This window comes from Nelusetta ayraudi, unplaced genomic scaffold (assembly GCF_046127955.1).
Source record: "Nelusetta ayraudi isolate G7.1 ecotype Tasmania unplaced genomic scaffold, CSIRO-AGI_Nayr_v1 ptg000034l, whole genome shotgun sequence".
Lineage (NCBI taxonomy): Eukaryota > Metazoa > Chordata > Actinopteri > Tetraodontiformes > Monacanthidae > Nelusetta > Nelusetta ayraudi.
Genome location: NW_027466084.1, coordinates 5,383,863 through 5,410,670, shown reverse-complemented (window position 1 = coordinate 5,410,670; position 26,808 = coordinate 5,383,863). Strand labels below are relative to the sequence as shown.

The window sequence follows — 26,808 nt, the reverse complement described above, 5'->3', positions numbered from 1 at the left end:
GAGAACATTTCACAACTGGTTTTGTTGCACAGGTGGCATCCTATGACAGTTCCACGCTGGAATTCACTGAGCTACTGAGAGCGACCCATTCTTTCACAAATGTTTGTAAAAGCAGTCAGCATGCCTAGGTGTCTGATTTCATACACCTGTGGCCATGGAAGTGATGAACACCGTATTCTGATTATTTGGATCGGTGAGTGAATACTTTTGGCAATATAGTGTATCTTAAGTGGGCACTCAATTGCTACCTCTTCATATCTGGGAGGTCCAGTCCGCCCCTAGCGCTGGATGACTGCAACACTGCTATCCTGATCCGTGGTCTTCGTTTACTCCAAATAAATGAGCTAAAGCAACTGTAAATGATCATGTAATGCGTTTCCCGGGTACTTTTAATTTGGCATCCGGATGTTGACATCCACTAACCGGAAACAGTTTGCCGCGGCAACGCTCAAATAGAGCGACGAAGAGAGCGCGAGAGGGATAGAGACAGTGTGACGGGAAACAGAAAACAGAACATCAAGGGCGCACACGGTATGTTCTTTTCTTTGCCCTGTATTTTTCCCTTTCTTGTTAGCAACACGTGCACTCGCGTTCTTCTGCTTGTTTACGCCGTTGTCCTGCCTGTGCACCTGACTTGTGTGAGCACTGATTGCGCTGCTTGAGACGCTGCGGTTGTTTATGTTGCTTTAAATAAGTTGTAATTGATCTTGCTATTTGAATTTTACACTATTAATTATTCTTGTATTGTTATTGAATTACTATGTGAATTATACTTGTGATTTATCATTATTTATTAATGTATTTGAATAAGAATTTTATTGTTGCAAGCACTCATCGAACCTTTTATTGTGTTGCAGGTTTCACAGTGTGCTTTGGTTGCATCAAATTAAAATACAGCAACCAGCAGAGTTTTTTCACTATTTTATGACTGAATAAGATGGGAATCATTTGCATTGGATAGAGCAGGCGTGGAAGGACATTTATTTTCAGAAGGGAGATTTGGCCCAACCATGATACGGGAAGATCGTTCCATCTCTTCAAATCTTGTTTTATTTTTATCAAATAGTGGGTTAGGGTTAGCTTGAAACAACTGATTCAATTTAGGTGTAATATATATACCTAAGTATATGAAACAAGTAGAGGACAACTTGAATGGAAGAGGATTAAGATGATCTGGCGGATGTTTTAAATTACCTAGAGGCATTGCAACTGATTTGGGAAAGTTAACTTTATATCCAGAAAATGCAGCATACTGAACAATAATCTGGAGAAGGCAAGGGACTGATACAGAGGGGTTTAACATAAATAGCAACACATCATCTGCCTATAATGAAATTTTATGAGCTTTTTCTCCCACATCTAGTCCAGCCATTAAAGGGTCTCGTCTGATAGCTTCCGCTAAAGGCTCAATAGCCACTGCAAATAAAAGTGGGGACAGATGACAGCCCTATCTGCTGCCCCTCTGGACGACAAAATTTGTGGACCTAAGTCCATTGGTTAGAACTGCAGCCATTGGATCCGTATTTAGGACCTTCACTGATCTAACAAAGCAAATCACCTCGGCCGAACTGATCATGTCTAAAAAAGACATTCAAGGCGGCCGAAAGCTTTTGCAGCATCTAGGAATATCACAAGACCGTCTATTTCCTGCTGTTCAGATAACTGGATAATATTTAGCAATCTTATAATGTTGTTGTAAGAATTACGGCCCTTAATAAAGCCAGTTTGATCCTCCTTCACTATAATTGGTAGAAGGCCTTCTCAGCGTCTTGCCAAGACTTTGGAGAGGATTTTTAAATCCACATTCAGCAGCCAGATGGGTCTATATGAGGCACAATTCTCAGGGCATTCTCCTTTTTTGAGAATCAGTGAAATATTAGTGATGGTGGAAGAGTGCCACATGCAAAAGAATTATTAAACACATTCATCATAGGCTCTAATAAGATATTTTGAAATTCTTTATAGAACTTGCTACCGAGACCCTCACTGCCTGGTGCTTTGCCTGATCGGAGAAGTTGAATAGCCTCACTCAGTTCAGCCGCTGAGATTGGGACGTTTCATTTTTATTTTCATTTGAATGAGATTTCTGATCTTGTGATACAGTTGGGAGATCAAGTTCAGAGATAATAGCTTCCATTAGACTCCGAGCATTGTTAGCTTGTTCCGACTGATAAAATTTAGTACAGAAATTTAATTATTTTAGATGACTCAATCATTTGAGAGGCTCAAGCTTTTTTGTTAAATTGGCTAAATATCTTCCTGGTTTGTCCCTTTGTTCAAATAGTCTTTGTTTTGCACATCCTAAGTTCTCCCCTGCCTTTTTATTAAGCAAGGAGTCTAATGTGGAGCGAATAGCAGTAATTTCCTTCAGTTTAGCTGCTGAATGAATTGGTAGCCGAGGGAGAGGTGATGGCAAGAAAATGCCGGAAATCTGCAGAGAAATATGATATGAATTTGTGATCTTTTAGAATTGAGGTATCCATTCTCCAACCCATGAGTTTCTTAGAGAGTTTTTTTTTAACTGTAACACTCATGTACACTGCAGCATGATCTGATGTTATGATGTTTCCAATTGAACAGGAGACAACAGATTGTATAAGCTGCTGTGGGGCAAAAAAAAAAATCTATTCTTGTGAAACACTTGTGAGGACTTGAGAAAAAGGTGGATTCTTTAGCCACGGGGTGAAGTGTCCTATCAACATCCACATATCCCAAATCCTCACAGAGACCAGTGATTTGTTTTGATTGTTTTGATAGGGCAAAAGCACCCAGAGGAAACCTGTCCACCAAAGGATTCAAAAGGCAATTTAAGTCACCTCCTACAACAGCATTTCCCACTGCAAGATCAGATAATTCCGTCATAAAGTTAAGTGGATGACATGGAGGGCAGTAGACATCTAAGAGGGCAAAGTCCTACGCATGTAAGTAGGCCGAAATAAGTACAAACCATCCATGTCTATATTTAATACATTTTGACACTTTGACTGGGAAATTCTTCCTCGTGAGTATTGTCACCCCTCTGCTTTTGGTGTTGAATGATGAGAAATAGACTTGATGAAAGCCGCACTGCTGCAGCTTTAAATGCTCTTCATTATTCAGGTGCGTTTCTTGCAACATAGCGATATCGACCATTTTGTTCTTTAAAGATGACAATGTCTTTTCCTTGTGATGGGAGAGTGGTTCCCCTTAATATTCCAAGTGCACAGTGCAATATGTCACAGGTCATGGCATTTTTTTTACTGAAAATATTTAAGCTTCCAAATGCATTACAATCTACATGTAGATCCTGCACCTGACCATAACCCAGCTCAAACACAAAAACAACAACAACACATATTACAAATAACAGACGTGCAAACGGCACTGTCGGAGGAACCTTCCCCACGTGGTAACCAGGGGATTACCATGACCTTCTCCATTACTCAACTCTAACTTGGTAACTTCTCCCATAGCTCTGAACTCAAATAACACCACCTGAGTGATAACATCCACCCTTAGACAAGAATGGGCAGACCAATAGAAGAAAAGAAAAAGTTAAAGAAAGAAAGAAAAAGGTCCCTGGCCGCCATAAAAAAAAAAAAATTAGAATAATACTCCTCCCGCCTTGACTATTGCAACTCCCTTCTCTATGACATCTCCTCCCAATCCCTCCATAAACTCCAAATGGTTCAGAACTCTGTTGCCCACCTCCTCACTCACACCAGGTCCCGTGAACACATCACTCCTATTCTGCAGTCCCTTCACTGGCTCCCCATCAAACATCGCTTCTGCTTCAAAATACTCCTCCTCACCTTCAAAGCTGCCCCCCCCCCCCCAACCCCCCCTGTCGGACCTCCTGATCCGCCACCGTCCCTCCCGAGCCCTCCGATCCTCCTCCACTCTCACCCTCTCCCTTCCACCGTCCAAGCTGGAAACCTGAGGCGACGGAGCCTTTTCCCGTCCCCCGCAGCACCCCGACTCCAGAACTCCCTCCCGCAGTCCATTCGTGACTCTCCCACACTCCCTGTATTCAAGTCCCGCCTTAAAACCTACCTCTTCACCCAAGCCCACACCACCAGCAGTACATGCCATGCCTAATGCGTGTACTGCTGGCATCATACAAAATACAGGTATTTGAAGTATAGATGCATTTTGTTCATCATAGTTTCAGATTCAATGTGAACTCTATTTCATTGTTTGACGGCCGATCTGGACAGCGTTGAAGCCGATGCGTCACGTTGATGTTTCACAGTAAAGTGCAGCACATATATAATACAAAATCCAGCACATTGTGTGTTATGATGAAAATCAACCGGATGCACCGTGTTTTTAGACCATTGACTTCCTGTCTGAACAATGCAGTGGGGACGCGTCAAAAAATAAACAGCGGCATTCTTTTCCAGCGTGTTGACTTTCACTGCTTCTGTAACGCGGCCGCTCTGCGCCTGGTGCGAACCTGCTCCTTGAATTAAGCGGCCGCGTTTTACTGCGTCAACGCTGACGCTTCTGCTGACGCTTCTGGTGTGAAATAGGGGTCAGAGTGTCAACAAAAGCCACTGCTTCAGTGGGGGAGTCGAACCTTCAAACCTCCCCGCGGTGGATTATTTTCAGTGTAGCTGGGTAGAGCGACATGTATTTGGCAGCCATGTCCCGCAGGCGTTTCTTGACTCTGGCTTCCCTTCCCCTGCCCCTGCCCCTTCAGTGACACCAGCACTGGGTCGTGGTCGCTGGTTCTGTCCCGGCTTGGGCGCTAGGGTGTGGTAAGCTCTTTCAGTTTTGACGCGGCCAGCTTTCGTCTCCATCCCGGGCAGGTCGGGTGTCCAGCTCACGAAAAACTTTGTCTTCTGGTAAACCAATAATCCGGACATTTTTTTCTCCTGCTTCTATTCTCGAGGTCGTCAATATGCTCAGCCATGCTTCGTATTTGTTTTTTGAGCCCACTAACCCGCGTCTGGTGTGTCCAGCCGCAGCAATCCTGTTCTCTGCCTCAGCGGTTCTCTCCTCGATTTGAGATAACGGCCCAAGCTTTTCATCAGTCACCCTCGTTAGGTTTGCCGTTATTTCTTGAATAGTTTGACGAAAAGCGGCGTCAAGGACAAACTCGGTGCTAGCTTGTACCCGTTGCTGCTCTTCACCCTCTGGGGGAGAATCAGGCATGCTAACAGTAGCTTCTGGCCCGCTCGTCTAGGTCAGATTTTCTTTTGGTGGTATCTTGTCACGGGATCTAAGAAAGTACTCATCAATATTCATATTAAAATACACGACGTGGAAGTCGTTGCAAATGTTGAGCTGGGCGGAGCTATGTATGAAATATCAATGCGGTGGTGCGGAGCTCAGAAAAAGCCAACCACTCTCTACGCCGCCATCTTGAATTCCTATTCATTTTTAATTTAGGCATTCCTGTGATTCCATAGTCCGAAGGCGAACCTGTCGGGGTCTCTAGGGCAAAACCATTATTGTTTGAATCATTCATCTACCAATTATTTTAGGATTAATTAAGCAATACATAGATTATTTTTGACTCTGTCAATCTACAGATTACTTTTCAATTAACTGGTTAATCTACAAATTGCTTTTTTGATTATTATTTAGCCATTATTTGATTGATATATCAACTATATCAACCCGCCCCCCGCCCTCCCCACCCTGGCAGCTCACTGGTGTCGAGCCTGTGCTGCGTCTCCTGCTTCTCCTGGCTGACTTGCTGTAAGGTTCTGCTCAGGTCCACTCCCTGCAGCCTGGCAGCATGCTGAGCCATCTTCCTCTCCACCTCCTTCAGGTCCATCTGAGGAACAACAAGGTCAGGTTGGGGGCGAGGGAGGGGGTAGTGACAGAGGGAGAGAGAGCTGGAGCTACAGTGGGACCCTACCAGGTATCGGTCCATAAGGGAGACGTCCTGCAAGCAGGCCTTGGCCGTCTCCTCCTGGGAAATAAGCGTAGCCAGCAGGCTCTCCTGCTCCTCCACGTCGCCCTTCAGCTTCTCCATCTCCCGGTTCAATGTCTGCAGCCGGTTCCTCAGCTCGGGCAGGTCCTTCTCCTGCAGCTGCACCACAGCCAACCTGGAGGGCAACAAGTGTGTGTGTGTGAGAGTTGGAAGCCCAAGTTGCCTATAGTTAATGTTCATTTGTTTTATATATATGTAAATATGTATATATATACATATATATATATATATATACACACATACATATATACACATACACATATACATGTGTTAATTTGTAGTTCTAAACATATTCAACATAATCATTTCTCTCTCTAACCACATTATTTGTCTCATTCAGCTCTACAATGTCCACAACTCTGACATCAGCATGAACAATTATGCAAATTAAGTGATGATGTCATTTAGCCAATTCTAGTAACTTTTGGGACAGCCAATGGTCAATTTTCTCACTGATGCAGTCGGCAACACTGCATCACTCTGACCAGGGGAGTTCGACTCAGCTCGCTGGTCACCCCAAATGTGGTACTCTAGCTCCACCTGGTAGCCAATACAAGCCCTTGCTCCTTCCTGTCCCCCGACGTGGAGCTCACCTGACTGGCTTGAGCGCCATCATGTCGTCCTTCCTGCTCTGCTTCCTCCTCAGCTCCTGCTCTGTGTTCTTCAGCTTGTCGGGCACCAGCCGCAGCTTGGACTGCATGTCGCTGATCACTTCCTGCAGCTCCAACTCTGTGGGGAAGGTGCGCTGGCACACAGGGCAGCAGGGCTCCCGTTCCTCCGTCAGCTGGCCAATGAACTGGGTGTAGACGGCTGTGGCTCCGGCCAGCATGGCTGGGGTGCAGCACACAGGAAGGAGGAGGAGGAAGAGGAGGTGGGGCCGGGGAGCAGGAGGAGGAGGAGAAGAAAGAGGAGAAGGAAAAGGAGGACGGAGGAGATAGAGGAAGGGGAGGAGAAGAATGGAAGAGGAGAAGGAGGAGGTTTAGGGGAGGAGGAGGAGGGGGAGAAGTGAGGAGAAGGAGAAGTGAGGAGAAGGAGGAGGTGGAGGAAGATGACGAGGGAGGAAGAGAAAAAGGAGGATGGAGGAGATGGAGAAAGTGGAGGAGGAGGTGAAAAGATAGACAGGTAGATATAGACAGATATATGTATGTATACATGTATATATATATATATATATATATATATATACACACATATACATATACATGTATACATATACATATACATATATATATATACATATACATGTATACATAGATACATATACATAATATATATGCATATATACATATACATATATACATATATACATATACATATATATGTATATATATATATATATATATATATATTTGTATTTACATATATATACATATATACATATTCTGGCGCATGGTATGCAATGATCTTTCAGCACAGGTTGGTTACACCATCACAGCCACTCCTTCTCTCTGTCTCTTAGGGGACCTCAGTGATATCACCTCAGATAAGGCAGAATCTCACATGCTGATCACCTCCTTATCTATCGCCAAGAAAACAATCCTCACAACCTGGAAAACAAAACAACACCTGCACATTGCACAATATAGCAACTTACTCTTAGACCACACCTCCTTGGTAGGAATGTCTGCTTCATCCTATAACCAATCGGCAAACAATAAATAGCTGAGGCTGCTGGTTGATGCGAGTAGCCATCCCGGCGCTGCTTCGGGGCGGGTGCAGCCTGGGGGGGGGGGGGGGGGGGGGGGGGGGCCCTGTGGGCCCGGGTGGTGCCTTCTGCCCCACCTTCGCCCTCCGTCCCCCTGGTCGCCGCCGCTGCCTGTGGGCCCTTGGGCGGTGGGGGGAGGCCCCCTTGGACACATAACAGGTGGGTTTTTTTTGTTTTGTTTTTGTTTGTGGGCGGGGGGGAGGGGTTAGTGTCTTGGGTGGTCGCTGCCTGGCCTTCTTGCCGGGTGCCGTGGGGGGGATCGATCTGCGCGGCGGCCGGGTCCCCGGTGGGCCCCCCCCCCCAGTCTGATTGCCTAACCCTTGTCCTGGGGTGCCAACTGCACCCTTGTTGGCGATGGTCTGGCTCCCTCGCAGTTATGACCCACTGACATTATCATTCGGGCTTTGGATGGGTCTCCATCGGCCTGCTACACCATTCCATCTGAGACCCTCTCCAATTTTAATCGCATTATAGACACTTGGGGCTTAGCAGCAGCGTGGTTGCCCCAGTTCCTTACTACCCCCCCTCCATTTTAATCGCACCTTAGTTAAATACACACACAAGTGCTCATACACACACATACACTCACACTTCTACACACAGTGGGTCGACCTGCCGATGGGGGACAGATACAACATCTTTCGACATCCCGGATGCATTTCATATTGGTGTTTTTCCTGAACACATACGAGCGCTCCAGCGAGGCGACTATTTGTATTTTCCCACATCAATAAACTATCAAAGCAGCGTGTCTACTACAATGCGACGTCGCGACGTCTGAACAGCTGTTGTAGGCATTACAGCTACACAAGTTTATAACCTGTTGTAATATTATAGCCATTATTCACCACATCATTTCCAAGCAATTTTCATCGACGAGAACGATGCGAACCAAGCGCAAAACACTGCCATCTGTCTAAGCAATACACTGTCCTTGTTTGTGTGGTTGAAGTTGTGTCACGTTCAAAAGAACAATATAACAATATTTCAAACAAACAAACATGTAATGCATGTTACTTTATCTTGTCGGTGGACATATGTTCAAGCGATTGTTCAGTATGCCGGCTGTGTCAACAAATCCTGGTATTTTTCCGCTTTACGACACCGGCAAAGAGTATTTGCGGTTCTCAACCAGCAGGGAGTAGTAATGAGTCCAAGTTACCTCGAGCTGCTTTAAGGTTCTTGGTGAGCCATTGGTTCATATTAAATCAGTCACTTTTTCTCAGATCCTCCTGCTGCTTACTATTGTTCTCTGTGTCAGTAATATAATTTGACCAAGGCTTTTCTAACATTTCTCACCATTAAAAAAAGTAATAATAAAAAATATTGGATGAGGAGCGTATCACTATTCCAGCCTGAAATATGAGGGCTGTGTCGTGAGTGAATTTGTGCCCGGGACACCAGGGACATCCCTTCGCTGTGCACCTGGCCAGTGCTCACCTCTCTGCTTGGAGACCTTCTCCAGGTCCTCCTGCAGCCTGCTCAGGTCCTGCTCCAGCTCCTGGCTGCCGCACGCGTTGAACAACTTTTCCTTGTCGTCGGCAAGCTGCTGCTCCTTCTTGCGGAGCTCGGCAGCAACGTGGTTCTTGTTCTGCTCGCTCGACGCCAGGTCTTTGCTGCCAGGAGTCGTCGTGACAAACAGCAAGGGGATTAGTTTACAGATTTCTCTTGGAAAAGAAAAGGCTCTCAGCTTCCTTTACGGATAAACCAGGAAGTATGACAGCCTTTATATTGATGTCAAAGTAGTACATATATATCATGTCTATATTGATACTGCTTACTATAATATATAATATATAATACCAATATATAATATGTAAGTATATATTTACCCACATATTTACATGGATGATATGTTTTTCTGTGTACAAATGTATAATATATTTGCATAGACATTAAAGCAGAACATATTTTTATAGGACCGATGAGAAACAACATTAAAGGATAGAAATTCAAAATGTGTTTTTACTCATTTTCTATCATGTATAAATACGTTTTTTTCCTTTGGATGTGAATGCTATTTTTTATTTCTTGGTTTACATTTTTTACTTATTTCCTATGGGCTATTTCCCAGTCAACATGGGAGCTAAAACGTCTTCCATTTCTTACTTTTTCTCCTTTAATGCAATCAAGGGCCAATGGGCCGAACGTGAACTTCACCTCACAATGTGGCACGACTGTCTGTTTCATACGCATGAGACAACAAAAATGACGTATCTTCGGCGGAGCAGAGAAAAACTGACTTGAGCTTGGCGAGTCTGTCCCTGGTGCCGTTCACCTCCTTGGACTTTGCATAGATCCAGTCCTCGAGCTCCCTCTTGTTGGGGAAGTGGCCCAGCAGCGAGTGCAGGTCTTCGCTGTGTCGAGACTTGATCCGGCGCACCTGATCCTCCTTCTCCACCTGGTGGGGAGTGGGGTGAGGTGTGTGTAGAGAGAGAGAGAGAGAGAGAGAGACAGAGACAGAGATAGAGATAGAGATAGAGATAGAGAGATAGATATAGTGCCTTTATTATCATTATACATAGCACAACAAAATTGGAGCTTCTCATGTTTTCAGTGCAAACCAGTCAATAAAATAAAATAAATAAAATAGTGCAAAAATGCTCAGCACAAAAAAACAAGAATAAGTAAAAAAAGAAATAAATATGCGCTGTAGAATATGTACAAATAGAAAGTGTATTGCACAGGGTGTTGCAACAGAATATTTCCATACAGTCACACAATTTATTGCACGGGTGAGGAATACGAGGTAGTAATGTAGCTGGAGTATTTTCTTATTTTTATTTTTTTTTTACATCTGAGCATTCAAGGTGGTGAAGGCTCTCGGAAAGAAACTGTTTCTCAGCCTGTCTGTCCTTGTTTTAATGCATCGGTAACGCCTTCCAGATAGCAGCAGCTCGAAAAGCTGAGAACCAGGATGTGAGGTGTCCTTAATGATGCTCCGCGCTCTGCTGAGGCTCCGGGAGTAGATGTCTACTCCCGTGAGGGGAATGGGCAGCCAACGATCTTCTGTGCTGCTTTCACCGTCCTGTGAAGTCTTGCTCTGTCTGCCTCGGTGCAGCTCTCGTACCAGGTGGAAACACAGTACGTGAGAGGGCTCTCGATGGACGAGCGGTAGAAGGCCAACAGCAGCTTCCTGTCCAGGTTGTTCTTCCTGCTGAGCCTTCTTTGACAGCTGAGATGTCGCCTGTCCAGGAGAGGTCGTCGGAGATCTGCACTCCCAGGAACCTGAATGTGTGGACTCTCTCCACACATTCGCCGTTGATGTGGAGAGGGGGCAGGTCAGTTCTGTTCCTCCTGAAGTCCACGATGATCGCATATGTCTTTGTGGTGTTCAGTGCCAGGTTGTTGTCTGAACACCAGGTTGTGAGTTTCTGGACCTTCTCTCTGTAGGCTGCCTCGTCTCCCTTTGTGATCAGTTGCTCTCGTGGGCTGGGCTGCAGTCGCAGGTATAGCGACAGTACAGGAGGGGGCTCAGCACGCAGCCTTGTGGTGAGCCGGTGCTTAGTGTGCGGGTGGAGGAAAGGTGGGGGTCAACATCACATCACAGGCTGGGGTCTGTTGGTCAGAAAGTCCTTGATCCAGGTGTATGTGAGACGGGGGAGGCCCAGGGTGTCCAGTTTGTTGATCAGGATGTCTGGGATGATAGTGGTGCTGTGATCCACAAAGAGCATCCTGGCATAGCTCTGCTGCTGTTGCAGGTGACTCAGCACAACGTGCAGAGCTGTGGCGATGGCGTCCTCTGGGCACGTGCTCTGAGCACCTTGCCTGGTATTCCGTCTGGGCCAGCAGCCTTCCTGGGGTTCACCACCGCCAGGAGCACACACCTCACGTCGTGCTCCTTTCACAGTGAGTGGGGGGTTGTTGGAGCCCGTCGGGAGCGGGGGCACGGCTGCAGCAGATGACAGTCGCTGTGGTGAGTCAAAGCAAGCAAAGAAGCTGTTCAGCTCCTCTGCCAGCGACTCGCTCAGGTCTCCTGGTGTCACATCGCATCCCCTGAAGTTGGTGATGCTCTGTAGACCCTGCCAGACCTCCCGGGGTCTATTGCTGGTGAGGTGGGACTCTATCCTCCTCTTATAGTCCGCTTTGGCTTTTTTAATTCCTTTTGTCAGGTCAGCTCGAGCCGCGCTGTAAAGAGCTCTGTCGCCTGACCTGAAGGCAGTGCCGCGGGCCTTGAAGAGTGAGCGGACCGGGCTGGGCATCCAAGGTTTCTGGTTTGGGAAAACCCAGATGTTTCTGGAAACAGACCCAGTATTCATACAGAACTTGATGTAGTCCAGTACTGTCCCTGTGTATGCGTCCAGGTCCTGATGTTCGAATAGATCCCAGTATGTGTTGGAAGCAGTACTGAAGTTCACTGAGTGCAGTCTGAGGTCCCTGTGGTGGGTATAGATCTGCGTCTGAGGGGGGTATAAACTGGGATGAGCAGCAAGAAGAGATGGTCTGACTTGCCAAGATGGGGGAGGGGTAGCTGTTCTTAATGTTGGAGTACACACGGTCCAGAGTGTTTTCTCTTCTCCTTGGGCACTTGACATGTTGGTGGAACCTGGCGAGTACAGTCTTTAAATGTGTCTTGTTAAAGTCTCCAATACCAATATATAATAACGTCAACGCCATCAGGGCGAGCCCGCTGCTGTTCATTAATGGTGTTCGGCAAGAGACAGAGCACTGTGCTAGCGTTAGCATCCGGTGGGATGTAAACAGTGGTGACAATCGCAACGGTTAGCTCTCTCAGGAGTACTCGATGTCAGGTGAACAGTGTCTCTCTATAATCAGGCTGTTCTTCCACCAGTCCTCATGCACGTACATACAGAGCCCCCCCCACCTCTGCTTTTACCGGAGTCCTCGGTCTGATCCCAGCGGTGCAGAGAGCGGCCTGTTAGCTGCATGCTAGCATCGGGAATCTTCGGGGGGAGCCAGGTCTCTGTAATGGTGAGGACGCAGCAGTCTCGAGCAGAGCGATTTCCAGTGAGTTGTAGATCCAGATCGTCCGTTCTGTTGGGGATGGATGTGGCGTTGGTGAGGTACTGGCTCGGAAGAGGTGGCTTGTGTGGGTTGCTCTTTAGCCTTAGCAATAGGTCAGACCTGCGGCCTGGCTTCTGCTCTCCCTCCCTCCTCCGCCTCCGCCTGCGCCACTTCCCAGATCGGACAACAATCCACGGCGAGTCCGGCAGCCTCACTGGTTCATCTGGGATGTTGTGGTTATTATGAAAGTCCGTTGAAACTGTGGGGTAGATCCACAAAGCGATTGCGCGGCTTTTGCGCCTGAAAATCCGTGTAAATAGCGCCAAAAACTGTGATTCCGATCCACAGAGGGGACGCAAACGTGAAAATCGGCGCAAAATGCGCCGATAGCGGCAGGGTTGCACCAGATTCATTTGAATGTATTTAAATGAGTCATTGCGCGCAAAATGACACCCCCTTCTATGCAAATATGCCTCATTCAAACGCTGGTGTCCGCGCGCAGTTTGACAGACGCATACAACGCCGGCCAAAACCAGGCACAGCTTCAGTCTGTCAAAGTGTTTCTGGCTTCTGAGTGAAACTTTCCTCTCTGAAAAGCCTGAAACATATATATATGGCTCCCCAAATCTTATATATAGATAGGCATAGCTACGCCTATCTATATATAAGATTTTAAGATTTTTTAATATATAAAATTAGGACACTAAAAAATCTTAAAATCTTATATATAGATAGGCATAGTCTATAGACTACAGTAAATACGCCAATATTTTAGATCGGCTATGAAAAATACAAATGGTACTCAGGTGTTGGTGACTAACGCGTCTTGCATCGTAATGCCAGGCGCGCACAGGAGCGCGTTTATCGTAGCAGTTTCACTGTCAAACACACGCACACACAAACAACCGTTGGCGCAAACTGCTCTCAGGTTGCCAGACCGCAACATTCGCACCTGTTTCAGGTGCCGCATTCGTGGGCGTGTTTGCGCCTGCATGTCATTAGCGCAAAAACCTTTGTGGATACCCGCATCTGTGGCGCAAATTGCGGGCGCAATCCCGCCGCAAAATGCGCCGCATTTTAGCGCTGTGGGCCCTTTTTAGAGGATCTACCCCTGTGACTTTATGTCGGTAGCCGATGTCCAAAAGTTCCTGGTGGGTGTAGCGGTGTCGTGCCGAAGCATGCGTGCACTGAATGCACAGACAAACAATACAATAAAAGAAAACACTGAACATGCCGCGCGCGCGTGTGTGTGTGTGTGTGTGTGTGTGTGTGTGTGTGTGTGTGTGTGTGTGAGTGAGTGGGTGTGTGGGAAGGGGAGGGGAGGCGGAGGAAGAGAAAGATGAGCAGCTGAAGAAGACTCAACGCTCCAGTCTGTCCAGGCTAGAGGAACAGATGATCTTTGTCACTCACCTTCTCCTTCTTCAGCATGTCCACCTGCGTGCGTGCGCTGGTGTGTGTGTTGAGCGTCTCCATCTCCTTGTCCAGCCGCCTCTGCTGAAGGTCCAGCTCCACCTTCTCCGCCTGGAGCGCAGACACCTCCGCCCTCAGCTGCTCCACCGTGGAGGCCTGCACGGCGGCCTGCAGCTCTCGCTCCTGGAGGAGGTGCAGGAGGAGAGCAGGTGAGCAGCAGCAGCAGCAGCAGCAGCAGCAGTAGCAGCAACTCTGAGCTCCTCTAACACCTACAGCTCTGGCCAGCTCGCCGTCCAGCTCCTGCAGGCGGCCCCCTGAACCTTCCAGCCTCTGCAGCTCCGCCTGGACGCTCCGCAGCTCCTGCTGCTTCTTGGTCTGCAGGTCTCTCTTCAGTTCCACCGTCCTCTCCAGGCCCGTCTTCTTGTCCCTCATCTCGTCCATGGACTGCTGCTTCTGCTGTTCCTTCTGCCGCAGCTCCTCCTGCCGTCCAGATGGGCCGTGAGAAACTCAAGGGGAACACAACAGGAACGAAAAAACCAATGTGGACAAAGTCTCAGCAGTGGCTCAGCAGCGTCTCCTCACCATCAGCCGGTCGACGGCGTCTCTCTCCTGATCCAGCTGCTCCTGCACGTGAGAATGGAAGCTCTGCAGCTGGAGAGCGGAGAACGGTGGACGGTCGAATCCCTCCATGTCCAGGAAGGACGACAGAGCGCGAACCTGCACGTGGTGTGCGTGTGTGTGTGTGTGTCAAACAGAATGTGAAGTAAGGGGAAGCTGATAGTTGGAGTAGAGGAACTCTGAGACGCTCAGGCTGCCGTCTCTTGCCTGAGTGTCACGGCTCCTGATGTGCTGTGTGTGACGGTCGGCCTCCAGCTGCAGACGACCTGAGGACCAGCGGAAATTCAGCCTCAATGATGACAAATGTTTATTTGAACAAAAAACAACAAATATTTTGCATCATTCACATTTTCATGTTGGTTTTAGCGCTGATAAGGAAACAAGAAAAAAATGTCACACGTGTCCCCACTGGCTTCTGTGTGTCCTTAGTATTTATGTACACTCTATGAGTCCACAAACAAAAATGTTCAAAGTCACCCCAAACTTTACACTTTTCTTTGGAATTTAGAACGTTTCTGAGATCTTTAAAATTTATTTGATAAGATAAATTAGATGAATCCTCTTCATGTTGTTGTCCTTCTTACGTCCTTAAGGCTGATTTGATATGGTAGCATGTATTTTTGTATGCATGTATCTGTATATTCCATGTTTGTGCTGATTTGTAGCTCATCTTAATATTTCTGTAAATCCTTCTGTCGTTATAAATCTTTGTTCTCAATAACAATAACAATAATGATGATAATGATATAAAAACAAGCACCTTGCTCCACCAGGAGGTCGGCCTTTACTCTGTTGAGTCTCTGGCACTCCCGTCCAGCCTTCTCCAGCTCTCTCTGGCAGTCGGTGAGCCTCCGCTCCTTCTCCCTGACGCTCCGCTGGTGGTTGTGGTAGAAGTCCTGCAGCTCCTGATCGGAGCCCTGGAACACCTGTTGTGCACACATGCATGCGCGCGCACAAACACACACGCACACACAGACGCTCTGACTGACTGATGTCATGTGTGACTTAGAGCAGCAGATGGACGTTTACCTGTTCCATGGTCTCCTCCAGGTTCCTGTTGTCCTCCTCCACCTGCGTCCTCCTGCTCTCCAGAGCCTTGATGTCGCTGTCCAGTTTCATTACTTTCTCCAGTTTGTTATCAACATCAGTGATTTGACTCTGTAAATTATGCAGATCAAAAAAGGTGTCTCACGAACAAAAATACACACTAACCACAGACACACACAATACCGGTGAGGGCTTCTTGATTATCTTGAGGTGCAAACCTCGAGCGGCTCCATCTGCTGCTCGATCTTCTGGACGCTGTCCCTGGAGGACATGAGCTGAGCCTCCTTGGTGTCCACCGTCTCTCTGATCTTCTGGGCCTTCTCCTTGTTCTGCTTCAGGTAGCGCAGCTCCACCTGGCACTCCCTGACCGTCTGACTCTGCTTAAGACGCAGCTGACGCATGGTCTCCAGGGCCTTGATGTACCTGGAGGAGACGCAGGGACAAGAGTAAAACGGGTTGAAGCCGCCTGGGGAGGTTGAAGAGAGACCGGGAGGGTTTCTAGTTGTATTTACTTGGTCGCTGCAAAGATGGCGTCGAACTTCTCCTTGAGTGCTTTGCCCTCGCTGAGCGGCCAGTTGGACTCCTCTTGGTGGCAAAAGATGACGTGATTGAGCACCGGCTTGGACACCCCCAGGGCAGAGATCATCTCCTGATCCACGACCACACACTTGGACGACAAGCTCTTTTTCTCACCACCCCTAAGGCAAAGAAACAGCACATGTCATATATGTCATATGCTATACATGTGAGTTGAGTTGAGAGTTTTACTTTAATGTACGGCTGCAACCAACGATTCTTTTTGTAGTCGACAAATCTATCAATTCATTTTTCGGCTAGTCACGATTATCTTCTTTATTTTCACAACTTATTTTGGACTTCTGTTCAACCTAACTTGCTTACGGTGGCCTTAGGGGGAAAATTTCCCATCTGTAAATTTGAACAATGTCCTGATTATGGGCGGGGCTCCAGTCCAGCGCTAAGCCACCACCCCGCCCTCTATCCCTGCCTCCATTTTGCCCTCCCCGCTACACACACGAGTGAAAAAAAAATCTTCAGTGGCAGGGAGCGCAGCGCAGCAATACTGTACGAGCTAAACTAACAAGCTAATGATGAGCGACTCGGAGAGTAGCGCAGACACCTTCGCAACAGAGAGTTCCTATGAGGAGGAAGACTTGCATCCTACAGAGTCTCCCAGTGCAATGGGTGAATATTGTTCCCGGACTCAACTGGGTCTGAGCCCTTATTTAAAATCTGAGCTCCGAACCAAAATGACCCGGTGAATATTGTTCCGACTGGCCCCGATGCATTGTCATAGATTTGAGCTCGAAACCAACATGGTTCAGTGAAATTTGAAACCGGAGCCGACTGGTTCCGAGCCATTATCATAGATATGATTTCCGGCACCAACCAGCACCGAGAGATGTCGGAGAAGGCCCCGAATAGAACTGTGACATCCACGGACAACCTCGTTACGTGACATTTCTCGTTAAATATGCTACAAAAACAGGACAAGTGCATGTATTACGTAACTTTGAAGAAATTAAAGAAAAAAAAATTTACTAACAGGCAGTCGCAAGGGGAACATGCAAAATCACACCCTGGTTTTAACATCTGCTGCAACGAGGACAAGCAACTGTTCCCCTTTGCCTGCTCCTCATGGCACTCTCCGTCACGCAGTTCTCTTTTCAAGTCTTTGAACGGTTCAGGGTATCTTTGATGTTAGTTGAATGTTGGCTACGGTTAGTGCGTTCACTTCCTTTACTAAAGTCACGTGATGCAAATTACGCAAGCAGCTCGCGGCCTCAGATTGGGCGGAGGAAGAGAAATGGTAAGGGCTGGGGTGATTGACAGCTGTGACCGCCAATGTAGTAGGCTTTACACGATCACGATTTTTGGGCCGATCACCGATCAGTGAGTTTAAATAAACCGATCACCGATCACCGATCCGATCACGTGAGGAGCAATATTTAAATTACTTGTTTATGTCGACGGGGGTGGGGGGGCGGAGGTGGAGAGGCGTCCCCGAAATATACAGGACAAAGTGAAGCGCGTCCCGTATCAGTTTATTACGGGACAGGTTTTTTAGTTGCCAAATATGGGACAATCGCGTATTTTACGGGAGTAGACCACAGACGGAAATCAAATGAGGTTTTGTCATTTTCCCTAAAAAACGGGACTAATTGTTTCCGGGGAGAGATTTTTCCGGGGACAGGTGGTGAAAAAAGAGAACAATTCTGGGAAAAACGGGACGGGTGGCAACCCTATTAGCGTCCGTTTGGGAGTTTGCTTTTCTTTCTACGCGCTGCGTTTCTTGAACTCGACATGCTCCTCCGTGTGTATCTTTTCCAAGTGCTTGATTAAATTTGTCGTGTTGAAATGTTTTGCCGATGTTCCCCCACGAGGTACTGTAGCGTTGCATATGTTGCAGATAGCTTCCACACCTCCGACATGTTTGTTTGTGTTACCCATGGAGGTCGCTGTCGTGAAGATTAAAATAAACTTTATCGTCCGTCACATAAGCGACAGTATTCAAAACAGGAAGAGGCACGAAGACGAAAATGAAGTTTTTTGAATCATGAATCATTAGCTCTCGGATACAAACAAATAAACATGTTGATGCCGTGAAACTACTTTGGAGTAAATGAGACAGATGAAAAATGTTTCAACATGACCATGACGTCATTGATCGGATCTGTGATTTATGACATGACGCCCGAGTGCCAAGAAAAAAGGACATTTACGAGCCGGATCTGAACTCACTTCTTGTGAATGGACCCAAGATCCGAGCCGAAAAATACATTAATTTGTGCTATGCGGACTACCGAAACCTCACTATACCTCGCTATCTGCAATTCTCTTAATCCAACCTACTCGCTACAGATTGCAGAATTGACAGACCGCTGCTTTTAAAGGAAGGGCAGGGCGAACATGACCGTTAAATACGGCAGTTCCTGACGTTTTGTGACATCAGCTGCCTCCAACTACGTCAGATGCCTCCATCTCAGCCACTAGAAAAATTCAATTGTAATATCTGGTGTTAGAGGGCAGTTGTTCCACGTTTTCGCAACAAAATATGCCGAATTGCAATTGTTAAGAATTGACATGATACAGTGTCCTCAGTAGTTTTGTGTGCGGTTTTGTGATTGACCACATGGGGGAGCACTTGTTGGCAGGATGGAAGGAGCTCCACGTGCGTTGAGTCAGTTCTTCTGTCCATAATAAGACTTGTGTGTCCAGCTGTAATTAAATACGCCGTGCTTGGCTAAAATGAGCTAACCTCATTCTCCAATCTTTTTCCGAGTGAAACGTTAGCTGCAAAGGTTCGACCATAAGTCTCAACAGGTTATGGGCCCAGGAGTCATTCGGAAGAAGAGTAGGCCAGTTTCCCACGTGCAGTCGCAGCGAAGAGTGCTAACGGGTTGCTAACTAGCAAGAAGAGCAAGCTAGCATCATGGATCAACGAGGGACAAGCAGGTTGCCTCGACTGGCATTTGACGGAGACGAGACAAAGTATGAGCTCTGGGAGACAAAGATGTTGGGACGCTTCCATGTATTGGGACTAAAAGACACAGTGCGAGAAGAACCGAGGACTGAAAAATAAAGAGTGGCAGACAAGAAGAAAAATGCGGACGCATATGCCGAGATGATTCAACTTTTGGACGACAAGAGCCTCTCATTAATTATGAGGGATGCACCTGACGACGGAAGAAAAGCTCTGAAGATATTAAGAGACTACAATGCCGGGAAAGGGAAACCCCGAATTATCAACCTGTATACCACGCTCACATCGCTCCAGAACGCGGACGGCGAAAGTGTTACGGGCTACATCCTCCGAGCGGAAACCGCCATCACAGCACTGCGAAATGCAGGTGAGACGTTGGGAGACGGTTTGCTTGTAGCCATGGTCTTAAAAGGACTGCGTGGGAATTATAAAGCATTCGCAATACACGTGCCACATGCAGACGATACAATCGCGTTTTGCGGAATCCAAGACTAAGCTACGAAGTTTTGAAGAAACGGAAAACGGAATCAATACAACTGAGTCGAGCGACGCTGTAATGAAATCTCAAGGCAGAACCGGCCGACGGGTCGACGAGCAGCCAAAACAAACACACGCGACCGGAACCGAGATGACAGACATACGGTGTGCTTCAAGTGTGGCATCAAAGGACACCGAGCGAAAGAATGTCGACAGAAGACGTGGTGCACTCGACGCAAAAGTGAAACATGTAGGCGCAAGGATAAGGACAGTAAAGACAAACAGGACGGCGCATCAACAATTATCCTCTTCCGGTGGCGCTGCTCTGCTGCGACCCGGGCCACCTCGTGCTGCTGCCTGGCGTTCTATGTGTTTGGTTTAGGGTTTTATTTAACGTTTGGCGTTTTATTTAACGCTTGGCGTTCTATGTTGCTGTTTTTAACGTTTTAATGTTTAACTGGGAATGTTTTTTTTATCCAACACGGTGCCTGACTGTGCGGAAGCATGCTGTTTTTACAAAGAGGATCGCTGGTGGGTTTTTTATCGTCTGGCTTGCAACATGCCACCTCTCGCCAGAAGGTGTTGGCGTTATACCGACCACGCTGCTGAGCTACACCCAGACCCAGCTCCTGCTACTCCATCCCAGCTACACACCCGTCCCCCAGCTACCGAGTGAGTTGCTGGCCAGACGTCCGGAAGGAGGCTGCAGGAGACGGACGCGCGAGAGGAGTACGACAGAGGCTAAGAAGATGAGCTAACAGCTAACAGGCCACCACTGCCCTCCACACTACTCTGCAATGCCCGCTCCCTGAAGAACAAGGTCGAGGAGCTCAGGGCCAACGGCAGGTTTCTCCACGAGCACCGGGAGTCATGCCTGCTCGTGTTTACTGAAACATGGCTGCAGGAGAACATGCCTGACTCGCTGGTCTCCCTGGATGGCTTCTCGCTGGTGCGCTCTGATAGGAATAACAACCCTGGCGTGAGCAAAGGGGGCGGGACCTGCGTCTATGTTAACAACCGGTGGTGCTTGCAGTTGCACAACGAGAGAGTCCGTCTGTAATCCCGACATCGAACTGGTATGTCTAAGCCTGAGACCCTTTTGCCTGCCACGTGAATTTGGGAACATTTTATTATGTACTGCTTATATTCCACCGGGAGGAAACGCCGCTAAGGCGGCTAATATCATAGCAGACTGCGTCCACAGTCAACTGAAACAAACTCCCGAAGCACCGTGCTTTATTTTAGGTGATTTTAACCACTGTAAACTTGAGGCCACGCTTCCTGGGTTCAGTCAATATGTTAACTGTAGCACTCGAGGGAAAAACATACTGGACAAATGCTGTGGTAACATTAAAAACGCCTATACTGCGAAAGTTAAACCTCCTTTAGGGTCCTCTGATCACAACACTGTCCATTTAATCCCAACGTACAAGTCCCTGCTCAAAAGTAACAAACCACAGGTGAAAACGGTTTATATTTGGGACAATGACAGTGTGGAAATCTGAAAGGCTGCTTCTCCTGCACAAACTGGGACCTCTTCCATGGCCTGCAACTAAAGAGGCCACAGATACTATTACAGAGTACATTAAGTTCTGCAAAGATAATGTACCCAAATAATAAAGCTTGCATTTCTAAAGAAATTAAAGAGTGCATAGTACAGTAAAGCAGCATTTAAGAATGGGGCTCTACTACGTATGAAAAACCTACAGAAAGAACTTAACCATAAATTATGGACTGCTAGGAAGAAGGAGAGGGAGAAATTCGAATCCCACTGCTCAGGCATGGACACCAAAAAACTATGGGACTCTATGCGGACCATGACCACAGTTAAGAGATGTATTAATGTGATAAATGAGGAGGAAAAAGCAAATGAGCTGAATAATTTCTTTTGCTGCTTCGATCTAAGAGACTTCTCTCAAGCACTGGGAACAGCTATGGATAGCGTGCCTTGGTCAGACTCTGGAGCAATCACCATCGACCAGCATGCTGTGGAGAGACTATTTTCACACATCGGCCCCAGGAAGGCCTCCGGACCTGATGGCATCTCCGGGCGCTTACTGAAGTCCTGCAGCAGTGAACTGGCAGAAGCCTGGCGCCCCATCTTTCAGAAATCCAAAGACACTCACTCTGTTCCTTCCATGTGGAAAAGCTCTATTATCGTCCCTGTGCCTAAAAAAAGCTAGCCGCAAAGAGAACAATGACTACCGTCCTGTTGCATTAACCTCGTTGATTATGAAATGCTTCGAGAAAATTAGGACTAACTTGTTGAAATGAGAAGTTAGCAGTTCTCTAGATCCCTTTCAGTTTGCTTATAAGAGCAACAGGAAGACAGAGGACGCCATTATAGCTGCGACTCACTCTATTAATGAGCAGACCCTGGTTCATTTGCACGTCTTTTATTTGTTGATTTTAGTTCAGCTTTTAATACGTCGCAGCCACATATTTTAATTAACAGATTAAATGATCTCAAAGTCCATCCTGCTATCATTAAATGGTATCTGTCATTTTTAACCAATCGTAAACAGCAGGTTAGTGTGAATGGAACCTTATCGGAAACTAAAACCTTGAGCACAGGCGCACCTCAAGGGTGCATGAGCTCACCCATTCTGTTCACGTGTGCAGAAGCTCTTATCCAAACACTCATATTATTAAGTTCTCAGACGACACTGCAATTTTGGCATTATTGACAAAAAGACTGATTTATCTGACTACTTTTTGGAAACCCAGACTTTTATCAGTTGGTGTGACGATAAGCATTTGGTTTTGAATGTCAACAAGACTCAGGAAACGGTGTTTGATCCTCGTGGGGTGGGGGACCACAGGCCTGTGGTCATCCACGACCAGGCCATTTGCCAGGCACAGTCCTTTAAGTACCTCGGTGTCTTTATTGACAACGCACTCTCCTGGAGCACACATGCTGACAGCCTCTGCTGTAGATTACAACAACAGTTGCACTTTTTACGCCGCCTCAGAATTCATGGTGTGGATCAAAAATGTATGTTGATTTTTTTTTATAACGCTGTCCTAGAGAGCCTAATTAGGTACAGCGTTGCAGCTTGGTTCGGAAAGCTCTCTGCTCAGCTGAGGGACACACTGGCTCGGCTCCTGCTTGCTGCTGGAAAAATCATGGGTGTTAAAGAGCACTTCTCCAGCAAGAACATCTATGAACAGGCCATTCTGCAGAAAGCCAATCAGATGATTAATGACGCATCTCACATTCTGCACAGCGAGTTTGAGATGTTACCTTCTGGGAGAAGGTTTAGAAACCCTCTCTGCAGACTAAATAGACTTAGAATAAATAGACCACCAATGGCACTTTACTTTGTCATTTTTTTATCTCTCATTCTTTTTTTATTGGTATTATGTTCCAGTACTTTGTATAATGTAGGTTTTATGATGCAGGCACTTTACTCTGGATGTGCTGTGCAATATTCTGCGTCTACGTACTGCTTGATATTTTGCGGCTGCAGCACGGGCGGCGGGGCCCAAAACAAATTCCCCACTTGTGGGACGAATAAAGGAATCTTGACTCTTGAATCTTGAAGAAGTAGAAGAGCGCCCCGATGAGTACGCGTTCAAGACCAGAGACCGGAACCCGCAAGGGCTGATGGTGGACACCGGGGCCACCTCTCATATAATCACCGACGTGAGAAAAATTCAAAGACTTCGACAGCACGTTCAGACCCGAGGGGCACAGCGTGGAGTTGGCAGACGGCACCAGATGCAACAGGATCGCTCAGAGAAGGGGAAATGCAGAGTTTTTCCTGAGGGCAGCGACATAAGGCAACACCTAGAGACGCTTTAATCATTCCATCGTACCCGCTGAACATCTTTTCGGTGAAGGCGGCGACTGCCAGCGGGGCCACAGTCGTTTTTGAAGAAGGAAAAGCTGCACTGATAACCAGAGATCGGTAACCGATTCAACATTCATGTATATGGCAAATTGTATTATTTGCATACATGAATCAAGAGATAAGTGCAATGCATGTCATGACATACAGACATGGCATCAGATATTAGGTCACTGCAATTATGACAATGTCCTAAGGTTGCAAAGTGTGGTTGATGGTACGCAGACAACAGGCAAAGCATGCAAACCTGAACAAGAATGTGAGGTGTGTATTCAGGGAAGTTTGCCCAAACCAGGAATAGAGGCCCTGATACAAGAGCAGAGGCTCCCTTACAGATGGTGCACACTGATCTTGCAGGTCCTGTACCCACAGAGTCAGTAGATGGTTACAAATACGTACAGTCATTCACTGGTGATTATTCAAGTGCAGTGTTTGTATATTTTCTTTAGAAGAAGAGTGACACGGACTTCCGGTGTGACGCGCCCAAGATGGCTGCTTAGGAGAAGAGGGCGGAGCCAGCCTAACCAATTTCCCCGGTTATTTCATAAATACAAACCGCTAAAGTACGTATTCTACTGGCGAAACAGTAACGGCAATGGAATATGTCGGTAAAAAGTCATTATTTTACCCGCAACCTCTCTCAAAATCAACGTAACGAAAACACGCGGGAGAATACGGACACAACGAAGGCGGCGGAGGCGATGCCACCTCCCCAGGACACCACAGCCGTGATGAGTGAACTGCTGGGTATCAAGGCTATCCTCCAGGGCCTAGCAACAGATATTTTGTGGGTGAAAAGTGGAATTGAGTCAGTGAATGAGACAGCGAGAGGTCTGCGCTGCAGAATAACCAAGGCTGAAAGCAGAATTTCCAAACTGGAGGATGAGGAAGAAAAACGAGCCCCAGTGGTGAATGAGCTGGTAAAGCAGAACCACGTACTGAAGGAGAAAATAACAGCGCCAAAACATACGCATCGTGGGTGTCAAAGAAGGAATAGAAGGTGGTGGCTGGGATGGCTTTATGAAAACACTACTTTCGGAGGCATTGGACATTAACGCAGACGACTGGTACGAAGTCGACAGGATTCAATCGGATCGGTCCCAGACCCGGTGACGACGCCAGACCAAGACACATCATCGTCCGGTTCCTGCGCGACAAAGCCAAGGCTGCCGTGCTTATAGGCAGCAAGAAAGAAAAAGCGATGGGATGGTGGGAGAATTTTCTTCTTTCAAGACTATGCTCAGGAGATCCAAGAAAAAAAAAAGCTTTTCTCATCCGCCACAGAGGTGAGGGAACAACAGGTGCCAGCGGAGAAGAGTGAGACACTGACGATACACTCTTATAATGCCACCATAAAAAGATAGCGGTTTTTGGCAAGCTTTAATAACATATATAGCGAGATATAGCGGGTTGCGATATAAAGGAGTGATATACAAAAGTTCAGGGGGAACAGAGGGCTGGCTGGCCTTGAAGGCACGGCTGAGGGGTTCATGCTCATAACGGAAGGTTTCACATAAATATATATATATATATATATGTATATATATATATATATATACACATATATATATATATATATGTATGTATATATATATACATATACGTATATACATATACATATACGTATATACATATACATATATATTTATATATATATATATATATATATATATATATATATATATATATATATATATATATATACACATATACGTATATACATATACACATATATATATACATATATATACATATACGTATATACATATACATATACGTATATACATATACATATATATTTATATATATATATATATATATATATATATATATATATATACACATATACGTATATACATATACACATATATATATACATATATATACATATACGTATATACATATATATATATATATATATATATATACATACATATGTATATATATATGTGTGTATATATATATATATATATATATATATATATATATATATATATATATATATATATATATATATATATACATATATATATATACATAGCCCCCCGAAATCAAACCCACAACCTCCTTGCTGTGAGACGACAGCACTAACCACTGCACCACTGTGTGGCCATGCGTTTTTAAAAGTCTCACAAAAGTCTCTGTGACTTACCTGGTTCTGGTGATGACCTGCTCCAAGCTTTTAAAGGAGTAGTTCTTTGCCTTCTGAGTGCAGGACATGGAGCGCTGGATGGTCGTCTTGTCTCCATTGACGTCGGTGAAAAGCAGCCGGATCTGCGCTCGGACGTCTGTCTCGTGGGCGTCCTGGGAAGAAAATTACATCAGTTTAACTCAACAAAGACGCCCCTGATAACTTGGATTCACAGAAAAGGCTGCAAAGAACGGAGTCGGTCCTGGACAGAGAGACTGAAGGACAACGGGAAGGTTCCAGACGCCGTCAGCTCACCTTTGGATCGTGCACAAAAGCGCCGCCTTTGGATCCAGGAGGAAGTTCTCCAGACGTTGCATATTTAAGACACTCAATTATTGTCTGAAAGCAGAAGAAAAGCTGGAGTTCACACCACCAGCTAGCATTATGCCAGCCAGCACTTGCTCTTGTCAAGACGTACAGTTTTTCCTGCGCCGTTTGGTCCGACCAGCACCGTCAGCGGGCTGAAGAAGGTGATGACTTGTTTATCTTTATCCTCTATTCCAAAGCTCCTCACCCCCAGGATGCTCATCTTCTCTATTTTGGACATTTTGCCCTGCGAAACAAAGAAAAATAACATTAACTCAACCGCATCCATGACAAAAGCAGCTTGACCTGAAAATCAGCAGCAAGTAGTGGCAGCAGAAACTCTGCTGGCCCTACTGACGCCATCAGCTGACTTCAGGCCTGCAGCCTCCATACTGTTCAAAGTCAGTGAAATTCTACTTTTGATGAGCATTAGTGACGTTCACTCCTGACACAACGTGACAAACTCTCCTGTCAAAATAACAACAGTTGGTGCCACATTAATTCCAAAAATTGAAACAGCATATTAAACGGTACAACTGATATAAACAATTAATTGAAGAACTGCTGCTCATAATATTTCGTCAACTTACACACAATACTTACGGATGAAATGCGCTGTCACAGATACAAACAAATCACACTACACAGTTACAAATCACGGTAAACCTTGAAATCTCAGTAAACAAAAAGGCGAGGGGAAAACATACTTGCTGTACCGGGCAAGCAGCAGACGGTGACGGCAGGTGACAACGAAGCGACTTTGGACGACTTGACAGCTTGCCAGACAACTAGCTGCTAAACTTTGCGGTGCTA

The 26,808-nt window shown here is 46.3% G+C and overlaps 1 protein-coding gene across 1 annotated transcript in view; it reads right to left on the bottom strand.

The window, feature by feature from the left end:
* The window catches only part of rad50 (RAD50 homolog, double strand break repair protein), a 43,534-nt gene extending 17,174 nt beyond the window's left edge, over positions 1-26,360 (bottom strand). Inside the window, exons 1-16 of the mRNA XM_076032676.1 lie at positions 26,108-26,360; positions 25,945-26,028; positions 25,651-25,802; positions 16,181-16,366; positions 15,887-16,091; positions 15,651-15,779; positions 15,382-15,547; positions 14,829-14,887; positions 14,586-14,720; positions 14,277-14,483; positions 14,004-14,186; positions 9,872-10,029; positions 9,069-9,244; positions 6,517-6,754; positions 5,849-6,038; positions 5,638-5,764 (exon numbers count right to left, since the gene is read on the bottom strand). Coding sequence (XP_075888791.1) covers positions 5,638-5,764; positions 5,849-6,038; positions 6,517-6,754; positions 9,069-9,244; positions 9,872-10,029; positions 14,004-14,186; positions 14,277-14,483; positions 14,586-14,720; positions 14,829-14,887; positions 15,382-15,547; positions 15,651-15,779; positions 15,887-16,091; positions 16,181-16,366; positions 25,651-25,802; positions 25,945-26,028; positions 26,108-26,284 — 2,572 coding nt within the window. The 5' untranslated portion in view covers positions 26,285-26,360. The remainder of the gene's footprint in view (positions 1-5,637; positions 5,765-5,848; positions 6,039-6,516; positions 6,755-9,068; positions 9,245-9,871; positions 10,030-14,003; positions 14,187-14,276; positions 14,484-14,585; positions 14,721-14,828; positions 14,888-15,381; positions 15,548-15,650; positions 15,780-15,886; positions 16,092-16,180; positions 16,367-25,650; positions 25,803-25,944; positions 26,029-26,107) is intronic.
* Between the last annotated feature and the right edge of the window lie 448 nt (positions 26,361-26,808).